General features: G+C 39.6%; 1 protein-coding gene across 8 annotated transcripts in view; it reads right to left on the bottom strand.

Moving 5' to 3' along the window:
- Positions 1 to 8129, bottom strand: part of FXR1 (FMR1 autosomal homolog 1) — a 57801-nt gene extending 49672 nt beyond the window's left edge. For 2 of the 8 annotated variants that reach the window (XM_027583864.1, XM_027583865.2), the window contains exon 1: positions 7966 to 8092. Coding sequence is in view for 1 of the 8 variants with exons in the window: in XM_027583866.1 (XP_027439667.1) it covers positions 7966 to 8016 (51 nt within the window). In the remaining 7 variants the exon portion in view is untranslated. Of the gene's footprint in view, positions 1 to 7227; positions 7506 to 7965 lie in introns of those variants that run through there. The other 6 variants (XM_027583866.1, XM_027583863.1, XM_027583868.1 and 3 more) reach the window with 6 other exon arrangements.
- Between the last annotated feature and the right edge of the window lie 16570 nt (positions 8130 to 24699).

Genomic DNA, 24699 nt, shown 5'->3' with positions numbered 1-24699 from the left:
GCCTCATCATAAGAAAATTTGAAAAAGTTTCATGTACAGTTGACCCTTGAACACACAGGAGATAGGGGTACTCACCCCAAGACAACTGAAAATTCACATAAAACATCTGACCCCTCCAAAACTTAATACTAATAGCCTACTGTGGAACAGAAGCATTGTCAATTATATAAACAATCTATCAACACATATTTTATATGTATTATATACAGTATTCTTATAGTAAAGCTAGAAAAAATGGTAAAATCAGGACAAAATACATTTATACATGTAAGTGGATGCATGTAGTTGAAACCTACAACTGCTTATGCATAAAGCATTTCAAATATTTCCCAAAATACATTGTACAATGAGCAATATGAAGTAGCAACTGAGAAAAGTATATTTACAAAGCATATACCTAGTTTTAAGATTTCTAGTAGCCATATTTAAATTAAAAAAATGAAAACAGGTAAATTAATGTCAATAATTTTAATCCAATGCATCCAAAATGTTTTAATAGATAATCCCATTTTTTTAATGTTTATTTATTCATGAGAGAAAGAGAGAGAGGCAGAGGGAGAGGCAGGCTCCCCGCCTAGCAGGGAGCCCGATGCAGGCGGGACTCAATCCCAGGACCCTTAGGATCATGACCTGAGCCGAAGGCAGACGCTTAACCATCTGAGCCACCCAGGCACCCGGTAATCCCATTTTAAAATTTTAAAACATGATTAAATCATTTTTCTCTTGACTCCCACTGTATTAACAGCTTGTTAGGAATAGTATGTAATTAATAACAAAATAAGCCATGTATTTGAACTTTAAAAAAATCACTTTGAAGGAGGAAAAAAGGGCCCTGGCAGGCCAACAGGCTCAAAGAAGGATGAGAAGATGATGATGATGATAAGAGAAGGAAGATGAAGAATGGCTATCCTGTAATAATAATGTGAGGAGTGTGCATGTGTACTTGGACAACTGTTCTGCTAAGAATGTGAATTCAAGGGCGCCTGGGTGGCTCGGTTGGTTAAGCGACTGCCTTCGGCTCAGGTCATGATCCTGGAGTCCTGGGATCGAGTCCCACACATCGGGCTCCCTGCTCCGCAGGGAGTCTGCTTCTCCCTCTGACCCTCTTCCCTCTTGTGCTCTCATTCTCTCTGAAATAAATAAAATCTTAAAAAAAAATGTGGATTTAAGTGCAGCTGAGTATTAGCTTCAGTATAAAACTGTTCAGATTTTTATTTATAGCTGATAGGATTCTTTTTAGAGAAAATACTTTTTTAAAAACCCAGGTTGTTGGGGCGCCTGGGTTGGTGCAGTTATTATGAGTTTGACCCTTGGTTTCGATTTGGCCCAGGTCAAGATCTGAGTCCTGGGATCCGGCCCCACGTCCCGCTCAGCAGGGAGTCCACTTAAGATTCTCTCTCCCTCTCCCTCTGTCCCTCCCACTCATGCATAACTTGCTCCCTCTCTAAAATAAGTAAACCTTCAAAAAAAATAAAAATAAAAAATAAAAATGCAGGTTGTAGCTTTCTGACGTTTTCCTACAGTTAGAATTTAAAGCTTCTGATGTTGAATGTTTCTAAATATTTAAGTTTTCTTAATTTCTTGACTTGCGTACATGTACTGTAGCACAGCAAACTTGTAGGTTAGTATTGGTAGTAAATTTTTGGTTTTTTAGAATATTGCATTTTGGGTTTTATTTTAATTCTGTAATAAAAATATATGTATTTAAAAAAAATCATACTTTACCAAAGTCTGAAAAACCAATCTGAACTTCCAATCAGCCTATTAATTTTACGGACCTAGATTCACTTGCCTGTTTCCTCAGCTGCTGGTAACATTATCTCCCCTTCCCTGTGATTCAGAAGACGAGACGAGATAAATTCATATAAAGTATCTGCACAGTCTGATAGACAGCCTGAGTGCTCCATAGTTTTCTTAGAACTAGAAAGAACCAGGGTGCCTGGGTGGCTCAGTTGGTTGAGCGACTGCCTTCAGCTCACGTCATGATCCTGGAGTCCCGGGATCAAGTCCCGCATTGGGCTCTCTGCTCGGCGAGGGGCCTGCTTCTCCCTCTGACCCTCCCTGCTCTCGTGTACTCTCTCTCTCTTTCTCACTCTCAAAATAAATAAATCTTAAAAAAAAAAAACTAGACAGAACCTTAACGAACAGAACCTAGCAGAGACCACCACTTGATAAACTGTTAAAAAGCAATCTAACTGCCTAATACTGCAGATGAAAGAAAAAGAGGGGTCTTACGACCACCTAGTACAAGAATTAGGATCACTCATGGAACGCCTATAGCTCTTCCCACTACTTAAAAAAAAAAAAAAAGAAGAAGGCGGGGCGCCTGGGTGGCTCAATCCTTTAAGCATATGCCTCTGGCTCAAGTCATGATCCCAGGGTCCTGGGATGGGGATCCTGCTTCTCCCTCTCCCCGCCCCCACTTGTGCTTGCTCATGCACTCTCACTCAAAAAACAAAATCTTAAAAAAAAAAAAAGGCAAGCTAGTTTGGGGTACCTGGCTGGCTCAGTCAGAAGAACATGCAACTCTTGACCTGAGGGTCATGCGTTTGAGCCCCATGCTGAGTGCAGAGATTACTAAAAATAAATAAAACTTAAAAAAAAAAAACTAGTTTACTACATCCTTAACATTGTGGTAGAGAACTCGCTTCTTGAATTATCAAGTGTTTGCCTTGCCTGGTTTTTTTAAGATTTTATTTATTTGAGATAGAGAACAAGCAGCAGGGAGGGACAGAGAGAGAGAGAGAGGGAGAGGGAGAAGCAGGCTCCCCACTGAGAAGGGAGCCTGACAAGGGGCTGGATCCCAGGACCCTGAGATCATGACCTGAGCCAAAGGCATTTAACAGACTGAGCCACCCAGGCACCCTGCCTTGTCTAACTAAAATACTTAAGTATAAGCCCACTACTCTGAGATTTCCTTTTTAGAACGTCTAATGCTATACTAAATTAGGCATTGGAAGTGAGAAGCCCTAGAGTGAAATCTCATTTCAGCTAGTTTATTTATGGACAAGTTACTTGTTATTGTCAGTTTCCTAGTATGTAAAACTTCCCTGCTCTGCGGGAAGCCTGCTTCTCCCTCTCCCACTCCCCCTGCTTGTGTTCCTTGTCAAATAAATAAAATCTTTAAAAAAAAAAGTATCTAATGGAGTTTTTGAACGAACAAAATCAGAAAACATTAGTATAAGCTTCATAGGCTATCCAGTAAATAAGAGACACAGCAAACTATTCTTACAAAATGCACACAAATATCTGATGTTACAAGAAACAAAGGCGGGCGCCTGGGTGGCTCAGTCGTTAAGCGTCTGCCTTCAGCTCAGGTCATGATCCCAGGGTCCTGGGATCGAGTCCCACATCGGGCTCCCTGCTCAGCGGGAAGCCTGCTTCTCCCTCTCCCACTCCCCCTGCTTGTGTTCCTGCTCTCACTGTCTTTCTCTGTCAAATAAATAAATAAAATCTTTAAAAAAAAAAAAAACAAAGGCGCGTGAAAATATGGGATAAAGTATGTTTTCTGTACATACATAAAGCCAGGCCTTGACAATATATCTCTCGGTAGGTAAAATTTTTTTGTTGCTTTTCTGTTTTCAGATTTTTTCATACTTACATATTGCTTTTATAATACAAAAACAAAACTTTACAAAAAAGTTTAATTTTTAAAAATTCAATGACCTTTTCAGTTAAATCTTAGTTCTTTTATGTTTTTATAAAAACACATTTTAAAATCTGCATGATTAGGGCGATCTTTGGAATTTCCATGTGTGGACTCCCCATATGTACAGTATTAAGTTAAATCTTTCGCTAAAAAAATATTTCAACAAAAAAAGTACAACTGAGAATTATCTTTAAAATATCTGAAACGTGTTTTTAACAGTGTCCCTAGTATTAAGACAACCACTATCTTTTTCTTAATTACTAATCTGCACAAAGAAATCAATATTCAATGCTAACTTTGAAAAGTCAGTACTCTATCAAGAAACTCCTCTACTAAAATTCGATAGGTCATCATCATTAATGTTAATAAACCTACTGCATAATTTACACTCAAATTCCATTTTAATATTAAGTTAAGGTAAATAATAGGAAATTTTGGAAATATTGTAGTGCTTTAAAATTTGTAGTCAGTTAAAGCTGAAACTGCAGAACTCCAAAAGTAATTGTCTTCTAGAGAAGGCCTGAAATTTCACTCAGCCATCTTAGAGATGACACATTTCCTTGGAACACCATGGAAACTTTCCTTTACATCAGCCAGAAATCGAGGGACTTACTTTCAACTTCTATTTAAATTATATTCTGCCCACGGCTATGCAAGTTGCAATGCTATTACAAAGCACAGTATCACATACATCAGTTGTTAAGCATTTTAAAGACTCCAAATGGGCAGAGGGGTTTTGGGGGGCTGACTGAAATGTTCTAAAGTAAGGTTGTGATAATGGTTGCACAACTCTATAAATACACTAACAAACATAAAATGTAAATTCTATCTTAAATAAAAGCACCTTCAATGGCCAGTAGTATAAACCCTAAGATGCCTCACTCTAGGTAAAAAAGGCTATAAACAAATTTTTATATAAAATTATATCCCCTATCAGGTACTTAACATATCTCCCACTCTTCCCAATCCCCAAAGATTTACAGAGCTGCAAAGAGAAGCATATCAAGTTTTTACCTCCTTAACAAACTACAGATACATTGTTTAAAAAAAAAGCAAGATGCAAAACAGTATTTAAAAAAACAAGATCTTAATTTTAGGTCACATCTTCTTTTAGCTTTTCACTGGTTCCAATTAATTTGTAAGATGAAGTTTCAGTTCCACCAGAAAATCTTTAATGTCTACAGAGCACTGCCTCAAGGCATGATGATACTGGCTACTAAACCCATGACTGCAATTGTACTGCGATTAGCATTTACAGCTGTGTGTGGCGAGGGGTGGGGGGGGAGAAAATGAGGAAAATCAGAATCACCTGCACAACGAAAAAATACACCAGGGAGAGAATAAACCAAAATGTTAACAGCTGTTATCCAAAGGCAACTTTTGTTTCCAAAATGCCCTCACTGACCAATATTGTTTTTAAATTAGAAAATTTTACTTAAAATTAAATTGCTGCTATGCTAAATGAAAGAAGCCAGAATCAAAACCCTCAGCATACTGTATGAATCTACATAGAGGACATTCTGGCAAAGGTGAAACTATGGGGACAGGAAAACCCTCTAGGATCTGGGGGTGAAAAGAGAAGGTGACTACAAAGGCGCATGAGAGAAATTTGGGGGACAGTGGAACTCTTCTATCTCCATCATGTTGGTGGTTGCTACAGGACATTTACGAAAGCTCACGTAATTATGTACCAGAAAGGTGAATTTTACCACATGCAAATTAATCCAAAACAATTAGTGTAGTTAAAATAATAAATTGCTTGTTCAGTAAACCAATTTTTTTTCCAAGTGAGCAGTTCCGTGGGATTAAAAAACAGGGGATATGAACTACTTCAAACCCTTCATTTTACAGAAAAGATATGCTCAGGAGTGCACGGATGGGTAAACACATGGGAATTCTAGGTCTGTACTTTCAGTTTACCATTATCTAACTTCAAATCCAGGTCTCCTCCCGCCTCACCATTCTCGATCTTTCAGAGTTCTGAGGACCCCAGTTTCCACAATGTACAAGTGGATTACGAAAACATAAAATTCCAAACGTTCAAGTGCAATTATTTTAGTACACACAATGTGGCTAGGATCCTTCCCAACCTTTGCCAAAGTACCACCTTCCTTTGTGAAGTAAAAATGAGTAATGGACTCAACGTCTAAGTAGAACCAAGCAGATTTGTAGAGTAAGGATAAGGATCAACAATACTTCAGGGTTCCAAAATGGGGACAATCACTGTGAATTTGATTTTTAAAAAACTGAAAAAACAAACACTACAGAGGCGCCTGGGTGGCTCAGTCGGTTAAGCATCTGCCTTCAGCTCAGGTCAAGATCCCAGGGTCCTCGGATGGAGCCCCACGCCGGCCTCCCTGCTCAGCAGGGACTCTGCTTCTCCCTCTCTCCCTCTGCCCCTGCTCATGCTCTCTCACTCTCAAAATAAATAAAATCTTAAAAAAAAAACTGTAAACAATCTTAAACTTTCAAACTGATAACCTTAAATAATCTTATAAAATAAAAATAAGAAGTATTTTCTATAGCGATCAACACAAATACTTGGCTAAAAAAGGCATGTCCTATCTACCATCCACATGCTACAAAGGCAAAAAAATTTTACTTTTTCAATTTGCCAGGGGAAAAAAAAGCATACCTCCGTTACACAACAACTGTATCACCATACAGTGGGAATATGAAACTTTTCCACGGGCGGTGTGCAAAAATGATGAACCTTACCTACCCTTGACAGGAAAAATATGGCAAGCCCTTCTTTGTGCATTATGCCACAACTGTATCTGGGGTAAGAGAAGGCAACCACTAGGTTTCAATAACAGAAGTCAATGAAATATCTACTCAAATTTCACTTAGATCTTTTGTTTGACGCCAAATGTTAAATCTAGACTGCTAATATATATATATATGGAGTCAAGCAAAGACTCCTTTCCACCGGGCAGTCACTGTTTTTACTTTTTGTTGACCACCTAAGGTGACTTAAACTTGTAAAAAGCTTAGAGAGATCCTTTAGACGCCAAGTGATTCCCTACCAGGTTATTACCACGTGACAGTTAAAGCAAATCCACATAGCTTATCAGTAAACTACAAAAGGGAAAACAACGCTAACCAAAGGAAATTACGACCACCCCGTGGGACAAAAGGTACGCTGAAATGAAACCCAGGGAGAACATATTCTGCGTACACCCAATACTCCTGTATTAAGAGAAGGCCCTTCATAAAAATAGCCAGGACTCTCAAACATTTGAGATCCTGGCTTAGTAAGACTGACTGACAGACACAGCTGGGGAGATTTTGTATTGATCTTGTAATATCGTGGTATACTTTTGGAGAAAGAATCGGGACAAGGGGCCGTTATAATGGCAAAACTAAACTGTAAGAATTTCATTTTCAGTTATGTGACCCCTACACTGGAAGCCCCCACTAAATTCCTCTACTCTCGAATTCCTCCTCTGTTTTCCAGTCCCCATCCCATAATAATGCATCTCCCGGTGCAAACAAACAAAAAACCTCGTGGGGAAGAAACAAAAATCAACAGTTCTTCCCAGAAACACTGGATAACTAAGATTTAAGAAATTACTCACCTCCCCACCAGTCTCCCTGATCGACTTCGTTTTTTCAATCTTACTTTAAAGCCTCCAACTCTAGCCTTTTCTTCCGTAATAAAGGGGCTAAGGCGCCGCCCAATTTCCCAGGCCGCAAAAATATTTCAACCCGCCACATTACAAGGTTTTCCAGTTTTCTCTTCGATCCTAACCCTCAATTCGGCACCCGCTTCCCCGTCAGACACTAAAGTTTATTATCCCGAGACCCTAATACAAAGGTGAATTCTTAAGATTCCGCGACGCAGCCCCCCCCCCCAAAGGGGTGGGGAGGGGTCGGAGCAGCGGGCCGAGGCGCTCCCGCTCGGCCCAGTCCGAGGGGCGGGGGAGCGGCTGTGACCACACAATCCCACCACCTCCTTTCACGACTCCCCAACCTCCCGGCGCTCAGGCCTGCTCCCAGGGAGCTCCCCGCGGCCCAGCAGAGACTCGGCTTCTCCTCACCGGCGCGCGAAGGGCCGCACTAGCATCCAAGAAGAAGGTTCATAAGTAGGAAAACGCAAGAGGTGTCCGACGTGTTGTTTCAAAACATAACGGAGCCCCGGCCCCCGAGACCGTTAAACCGCGGGTGGAGGGGGGAGAAGCGAGGAACCCAGCAGCACCGGGCTTCGGCCTGGCCGCCCTCTTCGACTCCAAACCTCACTCTCCGGGACCACCAGCCCTCCCCCAAACCTGCCTTAGCCCCCAGAACAGCCGACAAAGCGGCAAGAGGGTCAGTACCTTGTAGAAAGCCCCGTTAGAGCCGCGAACCTCCACCGTCAGCTCCGCCATGTTGGAACCGCAAAGGCCGCTGGGAAGAGATTCTAGAAACTTTCCAACCAGAGGGGAGGAGGGGGAGGGGCGTAAAGGCGACCGGGGGGAGGGGCGGGGAAAACAGGGCGGGGACTGGGATCCCCCGCCCCACACCCCTGGGGTCTCACAGCGCAAACCCGACGCTCCCAGTGGGATCCCTCCGCTCCTTACATCACTGGTCCTGGGCTCCGCCCGCCGCTGCTAACGCCCCGTTCGCCTCCCGACACAATCGCCAGACCTTTGCTGACCCACCCCTACGTCCCCGCCCTCCCGTACCCACTGCTTTTCCTGCTCCGGCCGGTGGGTACCTCCAGCCGCCTCGGCGTGAACTGTCCGGCCGCCGTCTGCCCCACTCATCTGCTTACCGCGGCGCTCGGGCATTCTGCCCCTAAACTTCTTGCAAGTGCTGGTAGCCCTGAACTAACTTCCTCACGAGGGAAGAGCAAGTTTGGGGGCTCCAGTTGCCCACTGGCACAACCTTTGGGCGGGGGAGGGAGCCTAAAATTGTACATACTTTGTCCTCCAAATTCTTTAATCTCGCACTTTTTTATTTAAATCGGTGGCCTTCTTTTCACTCAAACGCACAGTCCCACACCTCCTCACACAGTTCGCTGGATCCCTGTCCCCACCTGTTCAACATTTCAGCTAGTTAAAAGTCAGGCTAAGTATTGAAGTTAGTTTTGAGTCAGACGTGTTTACAACTTGCATGAGAGTTTACGTTAATACCCATTGTTAGAAATAGGGAAACTTGGTACTGAGCAGGACACCACGTTTTCCCCCTCGGCAATGCATGCAAATTTCCACAGAACGGATCAAAGCAGAGTCATCTTGCATGGCTTTCTACCAAGCATTGTGTTGGAGATAGTTTGAATATCTATTTTAACTACCAAAACCTTTTCCCAAAGCAAAGCCTTTGGAAAAAATCCTAGGACTATTTTATGTGTGTGTTTTATTACCATTTTGACAGAAAAACTTTAAAAAGGATGCTTTGCTGGCACTCCATACTCACAAAGTAATGCCCATGGGCCCAGACCTTCTGAGGACAGGGGGTCCTAAAAATAATGTACATAACGTCTCATCAGCACATCTACATCTCCAAAGGTTCAGAAAGAAAACAGTCTGCAACAGTATTCGGTATTGTTTTGCTATATACAAAATTACCTTTTTTTTTTTTTTTTTTTTGGACAGAGAGAGACATAGAGAGGGAACACAAGCAGGCTTTCCCCGCAGAGCAGGGAGCTCCCTGCGGGGCTCGATCCCAGGATTCTGGGATCATGACCAGAGCCAAAGGCAGACACTTTAACGACTGAGCCACCCAGGCGCCCCCAAAATGATCTTTATAAAATGTTGATTATGGTGAGGAAAATGTAAACAAACTAAATTCCCTCAATGAGTTATGGCCACCATTTATTAAGGGCTTCATCTGTCCAACACTTTATATACCATCTTATTATGATCTTTCAGAATTACAATGCCTTAGTTTGCTTTTTATTCCAACAGCTTTATTGAGATAGAATTCATATACCATGCATTTCATCCATTGAAAGTGTCCAATTCAACGGGTTTTAGTACATTAACAGAGTTGTGCAATTGCCACCACAATCAATTTCAGACATTTTCATCAGTCCCAAAAGAATTCCTGTACCTGTGGGCAGTCCCCCCATTTCACCCAAGCCCCAGGAGCTATGTAATCACTAACCTACTTTCTATCTATAGATTTGCTTAATCCAGACATTTCATATACATGAAATAAATCATATAGTATGTGGTCTTTTATGACAGTTCTTTCAGTGAACATAGTGTTTTCAAGATTCATCCATGTTGTAAGCATGTATCACTACTCATTCCTTTTTATTGTCAAATATACCATTGCATGGATATATAACATTCTATTAATTCATTCATCCTTTGATAGACATTTGAGTTGTTTACACTTTTTTGGCTATTAGGAATAATGCTGCAATGAAGATTCCTGTTCAAGTTAATAGATGTATGTTTCATTTCTCTTAGGTATATACCTGGAATTGAAATTGCTGGCTCATATTGATGCCAGCAGGCTGGCCGTCCTTGGCTTCATACAGGATGGATATCAAACGTGAGCCAGCAGGAGGTGAAAGCAGAGTCTATTGAAGAAAAAGAGAAAGCAATTAACAGAGTGAGTGTCCAGGAGACTCAGAAAGGAAAGGAGTGAGTCTCATCTTTCTTCGGGGCCTGGGGGGTTTTATTGAGGACGGAGTTCTGGTGTATGGTCCTCTCAGGCATCCAGGAACCAGTTAGAACAAAGACAAGGGCCCAGGTGTCATTCCCTGGAACCAGGGAGTCTTGCATTCAGATGTCTAGCTCCAGTGGTCTGGAATGTGCATTAGGATAGCTTCCCTGGTCATTCTCACCTGGTCCTTCTTTAGATGTTATTTATTCTGGAGAACCATTACTCCTTGTCCCTTACAAGGAGGATAGATGCGATTTACAAGGCATGTGTAAAGTGGGGTGGAGAAGCAGGAAAAAGGAGCAAAAAGCAGATTTTTATGGAGTCCTTCAGTTTCCCTGTCTTGATATGGTAATAACTCCACTTAATCTCTCGAGGAATTGCTAGACTCTTTTCCAAAGTGGCTGCACCGGGCTCCTGAGTGGCTTAGTCCGTTAAGTGTCTGCCTTAGGCTCGGGTCATGGTCCCAGGGTCCTAGGATCAAGTCCCACGTCAGGCTCCCTGCTCGGTGGGAAGCTTGCTTCTCCCTCTCCCACTCCCCACTTGTGTTCCCTCTCTCGCTGTGCCTCTCTGTCAAATAAATAAATAAAATCTTAAAAAAAAAAAAAAGAAAAAAACAAAGTGGCTTCACCATTTGTGTTTCCATCAGCAATGGATGAGGGTCTAGTTTGCTTCATGGGTTTTTCCTTCTTCCTTTCTTTCTCTTTTTCATCTTTGTTTCTTCCTTCCCTTCTTTCTTTCTTGTTTTGGCCTTCAGTGTATTGTTTTCTTCTGCTTCCCAATGTGAGTGACTTTGGGTAGGGCTACAAAAATTCCATTTGGACACAAACTAAAGTATTCCATATTATCTGAACTTTGAAGAATTAAAGTTGGTCCTCTTCAGGACATGCATGCTAAAAACATTTGAGTTTGCCCCCACCCCCACCCGTTCCTGCTAAAACTTTACTACTACTGCTAAGTTGACCTCATGATTTCCATTAAGCAATTGAGATTCACAGCAACCAGTGATTTATCTAGGATCGCACAGTTTTAAGTAGCAGACTAGAATTTAAGTCTTCCCCCTTCCATTTCCTTTTTTTTTTTAAGATTTATTTATATGGGAGAGAGAGAAAGAACATGCGCCAGCAGGAGGAGGGGCAGAGGGAGCAGGAGAGAGAGGATCTCCCCCAAACTCCCTGCTGAGCACAGACACCCCCCCCCAACCCATGCAGCTCAATCTCACAACCCTGAGATCATGACCTGAGCCAAAATCAAGAGCTGGACACTTAACCAACTGAGCCACCCAGGAACTCCCTCCCCTTTCCATTTCTTTTTTTTTTTTTAAGATTTTATTTATTTATTTGATGGAGAGAGGGAACACAAGCAGGGGGAGTGGGAGAGGGAGAAGCAGGCTTCCCGCAGAGCAGGGAGCCAGATGTGGGGCTCCATCCCAGGACCCTGGAATCATGACCTGAACCCAAGGCAGACATTTAACGACTGAGCCACCCAGGCACCCTTCCCCTTTCCATTTCTAAAACCTCCATCAATGACCCTGTTATAGTCATAATGAAATATTACACAAAGTTTAAAATTTTGATGTAAATCTATTTCCATGTTCTTGAAAGGATGTTTGTTATTAAAAGGGAAGAATGTCAATTATATCTCAATAAAACTGGAAAAAAGTAAAAGTAAAAAAAAATTTTAAAGGAAAAGAAAGGCACAAAACAGCATGCATAATCACATTTAAAATAGTGTATTAGTAGTGTATATTTCCAGAAGGTGGACTTATGGTTGACATAAATTTTATAATTGTTATATTTTTTGCACTGTTTGGATTTTTTGGAATGAGCAAATCACTTGATTCTCACATTAAAAAGTATTATCATGTTTTAAACACTATGCTATGGACTATTCTGCAGCCATTAGAGATGAAGTTTTAGAGTAAAATTTATTGATATGAGAAAATGTTTATAACATACCTATAAAAAAAGATGGTTAAATACTATTTGTGGAATCGATTTTGTACAGGAAATATATACATATATTGCATGAAAATACATTGTAAAGACTTCTACCAAAAAATTAACAATGGTTATCTTAAGGCAGTATCATTATGAATGATCAGTTTTCTCCCTGTTTTCGGTTTTCCAAGTTTTCTGCCATGATAAGTAGTACCATTTCTAATTTTAAAAAATTATAAATGAAATAAGAAAGTGTTCTTGGGATGCCTGGGTGGCTCAGTTGGTTAAGTGTCTGACTCTTGATTTCAGCTGGGGGTCATGATCTTGGGGTCATGAGATCGAGCCCCCACATTGGGCTTGGTGCTCAGAGGGGGAGTCTGCTTGGGAGTCTCTTCCTGCCTCTCTCTCTGCCCCTTCCTCCTTCTAAAATAATTAAATAAATCTTTAGAAAAAAATAATGTGTTCTTTAAAAATAGAATTAAACGTGCATAATGAAACTTTGTATACAGAGCTACTGAAACACTAAGAATTTAAGATTTTTATCAACTTTGTGGCACTATATTTAGTTTGAGTTGTATTAATGAAATGTGATATGGAAACATACTATCATCGTTTTAAATCTTCTCTAAGTACTGACTTGGAAAATAATTTAAATTTGACTAAATTGGGACTATGAGTTTTCCTTCCTGAAGAAACAAAGATTTAGAAAATGTGAAATAAGGGTGCTGGGCTGGCTCAGTCAGAAAAGCGTGTGACTCTTGATCTTAAGGTTGTGAGTGTGAGCCCCATGTTCGGTGTAGAATTACTAAAAGGAATAAATAAACTTAAAAAAAGTGTGAACTAACTTTTAATATTTCAACCAACAGTTTCCAAAACAAATTGTGTCCTATTTTATAAATAACTAATGAAAGACTCAGGAGTCATAGTTTAAAATATTTCAGCTTTTGTTCCACAGGCATCTTTGATTTTTTTTATAACTAGGTATTATCAAACATGGAGTATAAGAATTAATATTAAAGAAAACAACATTAAACCTAACTAAATTGAGTTTAGTTGTCTTCATATTGTAGTAAGTCCCTCAATCTATTTCTTATGACATTGGAAAATTAAGGTGAAAGAAGAAAGAAACCATATTGGTTTTATTTTGCAAGTCAGAAATTGAATCTCCTTCCTCCCCAAGGCCCTAACCTAATGCAAAATTGAACTTAAAGCAAAAAGGACTAGATCACATGTCCACTTGAAGAATAATTAATAAAATTAAGAGCGTGGGCTCTGAACATGGATTGCCCTTTTGAAGTCCAGCTTTGTCATTTTCTAGTTTGAATTATATGTAAATGAGAAAGAAAATTTTATTAATGTGAAGACAATGCTTTTAGGCTACTAAAATTTTTACTCTACTACTTGCTTCGAAATAAATTCCTATTGAAACAAAACCAAGTGTAAAAATAACCATGAAAATAGTACAGGTAAGTATGGGTACCTTTTAAATTACTTTTTAATTGAATCTGCCAAAACAAAACACCTAGAAGCCAATGGGGAAAGACTTGTAAATTTGAATACATGAACATTTAAAACTTCTCAAAGGAAAAAAATTATAAAGAAAGTCAAAAGACAGACTGGGGGGGAGGGACGACTATATTCCTTACCGTACAAAGATCTCTTGAAAACCATAAGGAAACACAAATAATCCCAAAGAAAAATGGATAAAGGACATGAACAGTTGACATAATACTAAATATAAATGGTAAATAAACATACTAAAAACACAACTAAAACCCTCAACAAAGAAATACATCTAGATAACACTTTTTCCCTCTCTGAAACATAAAGATTTATAAATAATATACATATATAAATAATAAATATATAGAAATATATAAAGTTTGATGAAATAAGTGTTAAAAAAATTTGGAAAAGGGTCATATTGGTAACAAATGTGTAAATTGGTTCAACCTCAGTGGAGACTTTTTTTTTTTTAAGATTTTATTTATTTGACAGAGAGAGACAGCAAGAGAGGGAACACAAGCAGGGGGAGTGGGACAGGGAGAAGCAGGCTCTCCACCCCCGATGCGGGAATCAATCCCAGGACCCTAGGATCATGACCTGAGCAGAAGGCAGATACTTAACGACTGAGCCACCCAGGCACCCCGCCATGGAGACATTTTTAAATGATATCAATGTTTAAGTTAATCATACTGTTTAAGCCAGCAATTCAAATTGTAGGACTTCTTTTTTACAGATCTACTCAATAAGGTTGCAAGATTGTTCATAAGGATTTTTCATTGGTGGAAGGAACTCACAGTCACAATTAAGAACAAAAAATAAAAGAGGAAAGAATAAAAATCAGAGCCTAACTTCACCCTTCATAGAGCAGTAATTAGAGCAAACTTATCCATAAAGTTGAATAATATACACCCACTGGAAGGAATGGATAAGGCCTTTATTTTTTTAAAGATATGTATCAGGTCACCTTTTTTTTTTTTTAAGATTTTATTTATTTATTTGAGACAGAAATAGCCAGAGAGAGAGAGAGAGAGCACAAGCAGGGAGGAGAGGGAGAAGCAGGCTCCCCACAGAGCAGGGAGACCGATGTGGGACTCGATCCCAGAACCCTGGGATCATGACCTGAGCTGAATGCAGACACTTAACCGACTGAGCCACCTTTAGACTCAAGACCACAACACCTATTGCAAACTTCCATCCTGCTGGCCTATCCTGCAGATTTCAGACTTTCCAGCCCTCACTGTTGCTTGAGGCAATTCCTTTATCTGTCTCTGTCTCTCTCTATCACCTTTGGAATTTCCTAAATGGGATAAAAGTGTCTTTTGTTAATCATATGGAAGCTCTTTGAACACTCTTAAGTTTATGCCAATGAGGTGTTTTAGGATGGGGCCCCCCAGATAGCTTCAGGATTAGGCTGGTCACCAGAAAGACCAAGGGATTAGAGGGTTGGAACTTTCAGCCCCACCCCTGACCTCTGGTAATGAACATGGGTGAGTGGCTGCAAATTAAAGCTCTGTAAAAACAAACAAACAAACAAAAAAACCCAAAAAAGTCTTGAACCAGGAGATAAGTTGATGCGTCCACATATTGGGAGGGTGGTGCTTCCTAGTTCCCTAGGGACAGAAACTGCTATGCTGGTGATCTTTCCTGACTTCACACTATGTACCACTTCATCTGTCTCATTTATAATTTCCTTCATAATAAACTGGTAAGCATGAGTAAATGTTTCTGTGAGCTGCTCTAGCAAATTAGTTAAACCCAAGGAAGAGGTCATGGAAAACTCCAATTTGTGGGCTGAAGCCCAGGACAACCTGGACTTGGCTATTGGCCTCTGCGGTAGGTGACGTCTTATGGGACTGGTCCCTTAAACTGTGGGATCTGATGCTATCTCTAGGTTGATAATGTCAAAATTGAGTTAAAATTTGTAGAACACCCAGTTAGTGTCTGCTGAGAATTGGAGAATTGTTGGGTGGTATTGGAAAAAAACACAAAAGAGAGAGCAATCTACTTTACTCAAAACAAATGCTGCTGATATAAAAGTTAATCACATCTTTAAAATACCTTCACAGCAACATCTACAGTAGTAGTGTCTGACCAAACACCTGGGCACAATAGACTAGCCAAGCTAACAAAATTAACCATCATGGTCTCTGACTTCTAGATGCTCCTCTAACGGGTTCACCTGATTAGGTCAGTTCCATCCAGGATCATCTCCTTTTTAAGTAACTTGAAATCAATTTATTAGGAACTTTAACAACATCTGCAAAACTCCTTCACCTTCCCCTATTCTATTGGTTGGAAGCTAGTTACATATTCTTCCCACACAAAAACATCAGTACCCAGGGAGCAAGCATCAGGAGAGTCATATTAAAATTCTACTGACGGGGCACCTGGGTGGCTCAGATGGTTAAGCGCCTGCCTTCGGCTCTGGTCATGATCCCAGGGTCCTGGGATTGAGCCCCACATCAGGCTCCTGGCTCAGCGTGGAGCCCACTTCTCCCTCTCCCTCTGCCTCTCCCCCTGCTCATGCTCTCTCTCTCTGTATCTCTGTGTTTGAAATGAATAAATAAAATCTTTAAAAGATAAATAAATAAAATTCTACCAACCACAATAAAAGAGAGCAGAACCTACCGGTGACTCTGGGAATCTGTGAAGCACAGCCTTAACCAACCAGCCTCTCTCTAGACTATTTCTGTTATTTATTCATTCATTCATTTTATTAATTTATTCATCTGATTTATCTAAAACACTTAAAAGAAAGCCAAATACATGGTAAACAGTAAAATGGTGACATCTTTTATGTTTTAAGCAATTATTGATAGTGTATGACCAATGCTAGGTGATAGAAGGGAATATAAAAAATCAGACTGGGGCTGCTGGGTGTTAAGTGTCTGCCTTCAGCTCAGGTCATGATCCCGGGGTTCCAGGATCAAGCGCTCCATCAGGCTCCCTGCTTAGCAGGAAAGTCTGCCGCTCCATCTGCCTCTCCCTCTCCTTTCCCTCTCCATCTGCCTCTCCCCCAGCTCATGCTCTCTCTCACTCTCTCTTTCAAATTGATAAAATCTTTAAAAAAATAAAGAAAAATCAGACTGATCTCTGTTTATAGTTTGGGGGTTGGGTAGAGGATAGCTCCATAAATAAGCAATACAATTCAAACAGAACATACTGTTTTACAACTTTGCCCCATGTAAAATGGATATGCCAAGGAGAAATGCCAATTCTGTGCTGAGAAGTCAGTGTGCCCCCACAGAGCAGAAGACTATTTAGTGGCACCTTGCAGACACTGTAGTTGTCATGTAGTCAAGGAAGGAGACATTCCAAACCCTAGAACAGCATGAAAAATGACCAGATGTATGAAAGAGGAAAATTTAGTCCAGCTGAAGCTTTTTAGTCTGTTCACATAGAATTTGGGACTATTTCTATCTCATTGTATTATACCACTTAATCGAAACATTTTGCACTCATATTATTTTCCACCAACCTGTAAGCACTTTGAAGGAAGTTTCTGGGTTTTTTTTTTTAAGATTTTTATTTATTTATTTATTTATTTATTTATTTGAGAGAGAGAGAGGGAGAGAGCAGAAGGAGAGTGAGAGGGAGAGGAAGACTCCCCGCTGAGCAGGGAGCCCGACGATGTGGGGCTCAATCCCAGGTCCCTGAGATCATGACCTGAGCCGAAGGCAGAACTTAACCGACGGAGCCACCCAGGCGCCTCAGAAGTTTCTGTTTATACTCAACTGTACTTGGTATTTAGTATATATTTGGTAAATGATGGATGGAGTTTGGACCCAATCGGTATGAATACTATAAGCCATGTCAAGAGGTTTAGAATTCTTATATTTCTGAAAGACAGCTGTAATGTAATGTAATACAAGAGGACCAATGCTAAGTCAAACTACTGGCTCTGCCACTTGCTAGCTGCAACTTTGAGCAAAGATTAAATGAAATAATATGTATAAGGAACTTAGAAGAATGCCTGGTATATATTAGATGTTCAGTAAATGGTGATGGAGTTAGATAATGAACAAGCCATCACAAGTTCAGAAGTAGGGAGATCACTTAACCACGTTTGGGTCTTAAGGAAGAAAATTTTTATTAGTAGAGAGGGAGAAAGATTTTAAAATCACAGTAGTGAAGACAGAAACCAGTTAAAAGGCTATTGCAAGCTAGATAAGAGATAAATAGAACACAAATAAAAGCAATAAGAATGAAAAAGAGATAAAATTGAGATATTTAAAATGTTGAAGCAATGGGATCTAATAGCTAGAGATATGATGAGAAATGAGAGACTCAAGGATAAATGTTAGCTTTTATCTGGGCAATTGGGCACATAGTGATGCTATTAGTTTAGAACATAAGGGAAGATTTGTGGAGGCAGATGAGAAGTTCTATTTTGGAAATATGGCATTGAGATGTTTTCAAAACATCCTGTGAAGTTTTAGTAGAGGTGTAGGGTAGAGATTAAGTTTTGGGAGTCTGTGGTGACTATTCAGCATTTAAGATAAGGAAAGCAGGGGCACCTGGTGGCTCAGTCAATGAAGCGTTGGACTCTTGGTTTTGGCTCAGCGCATGATGTTAGATCCAGCCCTGCGTCAGGTTCTGTGCTCAGCGTGGAGTCGGCTTGAGATTTCTTCTTCCCTTCCCTTCCTGCTTGTGCTCTCTCTCTCTCTCTCAAATAAATAAATAAATCTTTTAAAAAAAAAGATCAGGGAAGCAATTGAGATTAGGGAAAGCTTATGAGGAGAAAGTGAAATAAGAGTAAATGCAATTTATAGATGGGACTATTTGGAAAAAGGGTACATAGTATAACTTACTGAACACAAGATAATCTTATCTTATTAATATAGACTATAGTATTTAATAATAATAATATTAATAAAAGATAGAAAGCAAAGTTTCTGACTAATGTAAACTAGATAAAAACTCCTCTAGAGCCAAGATTTATTTCTGCTTCTGTACAACATCATCTTGCCTAGAACTCCAAATATTTTAGGTTCTAAATATGAATAAATGTATGGAATTTAGGAATAGGAATAATAAAAATAAACACCTAATCTATGTAATAATATGGCAAATGCTTAACAATATGTGAATAAAAAATAAAGCAGAACATAAAAGTCAGTCTGCATAATGATATAACTATGTAAAGTTTATTTGTGCACATAGATAAGAATAAGCACTTAGACAACTGAAAAAAATTTAATTTGTTAGTATGATTGGTGGAATGCTGCTTTTTTCTCCCGCATTTATTTGGAGTTCCATTCATAATGTAATTTAATGAGAAAGAAAACTGTTCAAGCATATTTGGCCAGAAGGCCAGAGAACTGCTTTCTTTGGCAGGCCCAGTTCTATTGTGGTTACCTTAGGGTAGTCATTTCACCTCTCTGAAAGATTGCCATTATGCAGAAACCTGAGAAAGATGATTCCTGATTTAACCATGTAGAATGGGGACAGTAGTGAAGGGCACAATATTCTAGTCAGAGGAAAAATATTTCGTGAGGGGCAGAATGGCTGGAGAGTAGAGTATAAGGGGGATATGACAAGAGATGAACCTGGCTAGAGATCCTTGGCAAACAATTAAGGGGTTTAAATTTTTTTATTTTATTTATTTGAGATCAAGAGAGAGAGAACACGAACGGGGGGAGAGGGAGAGAGAGAGAGGCAGACTCCCCACTGAGCGGGGAGCCTGATGCAGGGCGATCCCAGGACCCCTGGATCATGACCTGAGCCCAAGGCAGATGCTTAACCCACTGAGCCACCCAGGCCCCCAGGGGTTTAAATTTTATTTTATTTTATTTTATAATTTTTTTAAAAGATTTTATTTATTTGACAGAGAGAGACACAGCGAGAGAGGGAACACAAGCAGGGGGAGTGGGAGAGGGAGAAGCAGGCTTCCCGCTGAGCAGGGAGCCCGATGCGGGGCTCAATCCCAGGACCCTGGGATCATGACCGGAGCCGAAGGCAGACACTTAATGACTGTGCCACCCAGGCGCCCAAGGGGTTTAAATTTTATACTGAGAACAATAGGAACCCACTAAAGGTAAAATAAAGCAAAGATGTGGCTCTATGAGGTCAGACAGTTCATGCAAAAAAGTATATGGTTTCATCAAAACGTGGAGTTTAGAGCAGAGGCTATATCACAGAAGAGCTGTTCACATGACTTGCCTGGCCAGGTGACCTTAGGAAAATTCTCAAACTCTCTAAATATGAGTCTGAAAATAGGTGATCTCAATTCTTTTTTTGTTGTTGTTTTAAGATTTTATTTATTTATTTGACAGAGAGAAAGAGACACAACGAGAGAGGGAACACAAGCAGGGGGAGTGGGAGACGGAGAAGCAGGCTCTCCACCGAGCCGGGAAACCCAGGACTTGATCCCAGGACCTTGGGATCATGACCTGAGCCGAAGGCAGACGCTTAATGACTGAGCCACCCAGGCGCCCCGGTGATCTCAAATTCTTATCATCTGGGGGCTGTGATCAACTTTCTAAAAACTTGCTTACCTCCACATTTCTTTGTGTATTTTCCAGAACTTGCATAAAAGATTATGAGCCTCCTTATACTAGAGTTCTTTGCTTTCAACTCTTTGTTAACATTGTTATTAAATTATATTTGCTTCTTTTTTAAAACATTTTATTTTGGAATGATTTTTTTGTTTGTTTGTTTTACAGTAGGCTCCACACCCAATGTGGGACTTGAACTTACAACCCTGAGATCAAGATTTGCATGCTCTACAGACAGCCAGGTGCCCCTGGAGTAATTTTAAATTTACAGATAAATTACAAAGTTAGTACAGAGAGTTCCCATATATCCTTCACCTAGTTCCCCCTAATGTTACTCTTACATTATCATCATAGATTTGTTAAAACCAAAAAACTGACATTGGAATATTGGTATTAACCAAACTCCAGACTTTACTAAATTTCAACAGTTTATCCACTAATACTTTTTCACTGTTCTAGGATCCAATTCTGGATACCAGATAACAGATTGCATATAGTTGTCATGTCTCCTTGTCTCCTCTGGTCTGTGCCAGTTTCTTAAGTCTTTCTTTGTTTTTCATGACCTTGATGGTTTTGAGACAGATATTTCTTACAATGTCCCTCAATTTGTTTTTATCTGATGGTTTTCTCATGATTAGACTGGAGTTATGAATTTGGAAGAAGAATACCATAGAGGTGAAGTGTCTTCATCACATCATATCAGAGGTAAAATGTCAACAACATGACTTGTTACTAATGATATTAGCCTCGATCACTTGGGTAAGCTAGCGTCTCCCAGATTTTTCCACTGCAATTTTCCCTTATCTATACTGTATTCTTTGGAAGTCAATAAATCCAAACCGGGGTGCCTGGGTGGCTCAGTTGATTAACAGTCCAACTCTTGATTTCTGCTGAGATTGTGATCATGCCCAGCTTAAGATTCACTCTCTCCCTCTCCCTCTGCCCACTGCCCCACCCCCACCCCCACATGTGTGCATGCATGCACACTCTCTCTAAAAAAAAAAAAAAAAAAAAATCCAAACCACACTCAAGGCAAGGGATTTTGGGGAATGGACAGGGGGAAGTGGAATTAAGCTTAATTTCTAGGAGGAAAGAGTATCTTCATATGTTTTTTGAAATCTAACAGTAAGGGAAATTTGTCCCTTCACTCTCATTTATTTATTCAATCATTTAATTATATGAGTATGGAATCATGGTAATTTATTTTATACTTTGGATATAATCCAATACTACTTATTTATTTTGTTCAAATTGTTCCAGCTTTGGCCATTGACCAAAAGACACAGGAGTCTTTTGATAAACTTCCATTTGTCTTTTGATAAACTCCCATTGTTTCATTTTTGTGTATTTACTTGTTTTCTGTTACTATAAGATGATTGAGGTTCATTTTGTATTTTCCCTACCTCAGCCCAATATTTTTCTAAATATTTCTTTTTATTCACAACTTGTCAAAGATTTGGCCAGCAGGAATCTCTTCAAACTGGCTAGCAAGTTCTTTTAAGATGGCTCATCACTATTTAAGCAATATGTACTTTCTTGCATGACAATATGTTCTAAGTTCATTTTATACTTTTCTACCCTCTGTTATGGAAATAGTCATTTCTCTGGAGAGCCCTGATTACTTTTATCATGGAATTGGATCTAGAAACCAAGGTCTGAATGATAAATATATACCTTCTTCTTTTAAAAAATGAAATTTTGTCAAAGACACTTGTATAAACTAAATTTATTTATAAGACTTCAGAATTTTATTCTTACGCATGCAAGATGAGCTAGGATGCAATGGACTCCAAAAAACACCATTTTGGACTTTGGTAGTTTTGAAAACTAGGAATTATTTTATTGGACTTGACTTTAGATTTTATTATAGCTTACTATTGCAGCAAAAACTTTGAAAAACACAATTATTCATAACACCTTTAACCTATTTTTCTGTGACTATGCTTTTACTTAAAGGAGAGAACCACCACTACCTTCAGATAGCATGCTTCACTCCCATCAACACTTAGGCCAATATTTCTCAAATATTTAAATAAACCATTATTGGTACAAAGTACTCTGGGCTTTTTGTTTTGTTTTATTTTGTTTTTTATTTTTTATTTTTTAACAGTCTGTCCACTTGGTTTATTACTTCAAAATGTTTCTACATGTGGTTAGGCCTTCATTTCTTTTCTCACCCTGGGCCCCACCGGCATGGGGTGGGCCTGGTCAGAATGGTGTTCCTAGGTTAGCATTATGACGCCTTAGCCATTGATGGAGCAGTTTTAATTTTTATGGTCTAGTTCAATTGCTCTTAATTAACTTTCGTTTTTTTAATTAACACATAATGTATTATTTGTTTCAGAGGTACAGGTCTGTGATTCATCAGTACATCATATGCACTCACCATAGCACATACCCTCCCCAGTGTCCATCACCCAGCCACCCCATCCCTCCCACTCCCCTCCACTCCAGCAACCCTCAGTTTGTTTCCTGAGATTAAGAGTCTCTTATGATTTGTCTCCCTGTCTGGTTTCATCTTCTTTCATTTTTTCCTCTCTTCCCCTATGATCCTCTGCCTTGTTTCTCAAATTCCACATATCAGTGAGATCATATGATAATTGTCTTTCTCTGATTGACTTATTTCGCTTAGCATAATACCTTCTAGTTCCATCTATGTTGTTGCAGATGGCAAGGTTTCATTTTTTGATGGCTGCATAATATTCCATTGTGTATATATACCACATCTTATTTATCCATTCATCTGTTGATGGACATCAAGGCTCTTTCCATAGTTTGGCTATTGTGGACATTGCTGCTATAAAAATTGGGGTGCACATACCCCTTTGGATCACTACATTTAGTACTCTGGTTTATTAATTACTACTTTGTTTTTGTTTTTAAAAGTTGATAATGATCCACTGAATTGATTCCATAATCTGTTAATGAATCAGTTTTATTTATTTATTTATTTATTAAAAGATTTTATTTATTTGACAGAGAGAGACACAGTGAGAGAGGGAACACAAGCAGGGGGAGGGGGAGAGGGAGAAGCAGACTTCCCACAGAGCAGGGAGCCCGATGTGGGGCTCAATCCCCAGACCATGGGATCATGACCTGAGCTGAAGGCAGATGCTTAACGACTGAGCCACCCAGGCGCCCCAGTGAATCAGTTTTAGAAAGCACAAAGAGCCCATAGTGATTTCACATAAATTAGTCTCATGCTTAAATTAAAATACTGATTCTAGGGGTGCTTGGGTGGCGCAATCAGTTGAGTGACCAACTCTTGGTTTTGGCTCAGGTCATGATCTCAGGGTCTTTTTTTTTTTAAGATTTTATTTATTTATTTGAGAGAGACAGAGAGAGAGAGGAGAGAGAGCACAAGCGGGGTGGTGGGGGGAGGGGCAGAGGGAGAGGGAGACGCAGACTCCCCTGCTGAACAGGGAGCCAGACATGGAGCTTGATCCCAGGACTCCTGGATCATGATCTAAGCCCAAGGCAGATGCTTAATGAACTGAGCCACCCAGGCACCCCTTCAAATGATGTTTAGACAACTTGTGAAGAGTTTGGGACTTAATTGTTGATAAGTAATTAAAACATTAAGCAAGGTAAAAAAATATTAAAACTCTAGGAAAAATATAAAATCATCCCAGAAAAGTAACTCTTATTTATCTTATGGCTCAGCTCTGAATATATATCATATAAGTATAATATAATATAATAATATAATATAATATAATATATATGATAATCCAACCTAAATTCCAATAAGACTAAATAAGAGGAAGAACAACAGAACAATAGAAAGTGTGCATATGTAGTAGAGGCAGTAAAAAGAAGAGAGCTGAGGCCTACTCTTCCACAGTGGGAAGTCAGTAGATAATGCCTACATATTATTTAGAGATATAGAAGATAGCAAAATAATAAGCTAAAAGTTAAAAGTGGTTGTCTCTGGGAAAGAGACAATTTATATTTGAAAAATATAATTTTTCAAAACAAAGAAAGAGTATCCTGTATGCTCTGCTGAGAATCCAGGACTGAAAAGTTTGATGTCTGATAACACCAGTGGTGTCTAAGAAAAGTGGAAGCATGTTCAGAAGGTCAACAGACATGATTTGGTTCTCAAATTCAGATTCCTGTTCCTCGCCCATATTATCACATCATTTGTCCATTTTTTTTAAAAGGTTTTATTTTTAAGTAATCTCTACACCCACATGAGGCTCAAACCGACAAACCTGAGGTCAAGAGCTGCCCACTCTACTAACTGAGCCAGCTGGGTGCCCCATTTGGCTGGTTTTAAGCTGACTTCCTCCACCATCCTTTGAGGAAACTTATCTAACCCTTGTGCCCATTCCACCTTAATTAGCTTGCTAATGGTACAAGGTATTATAATGTAACTGTTCAGTATATGAACTTTAGAGTTAGAAAGACTGAATTTGACCTGGGTTTTTGTTATATGATCTCTGGCAAGTTAGTTAACACCTCTAAGCTTTGGTTTTGTCTTCTGTGAAATGAGGAATACTAATAGCCACTC

Source organism: Zalophus californianus, chromosome 1 (assembly GCF_009762305.2).
Source record: "Zalophus californianus isolate mZalCal1 chromosome 1, mZalCal1.pri.v2, whole genome shotgun sequence".
NCBI classification, from domain to species: Eukaryota; Metazoa; Chordata; class Mammalia; order Carnivora; family Otariidae; genus Zalophus; species Zalophus californianus.
The sequence above is the reverse complement of the archived record's forward strand: the minus strand, read 5'-3'. Positions and strand labels throughout refer to the sequence as shown.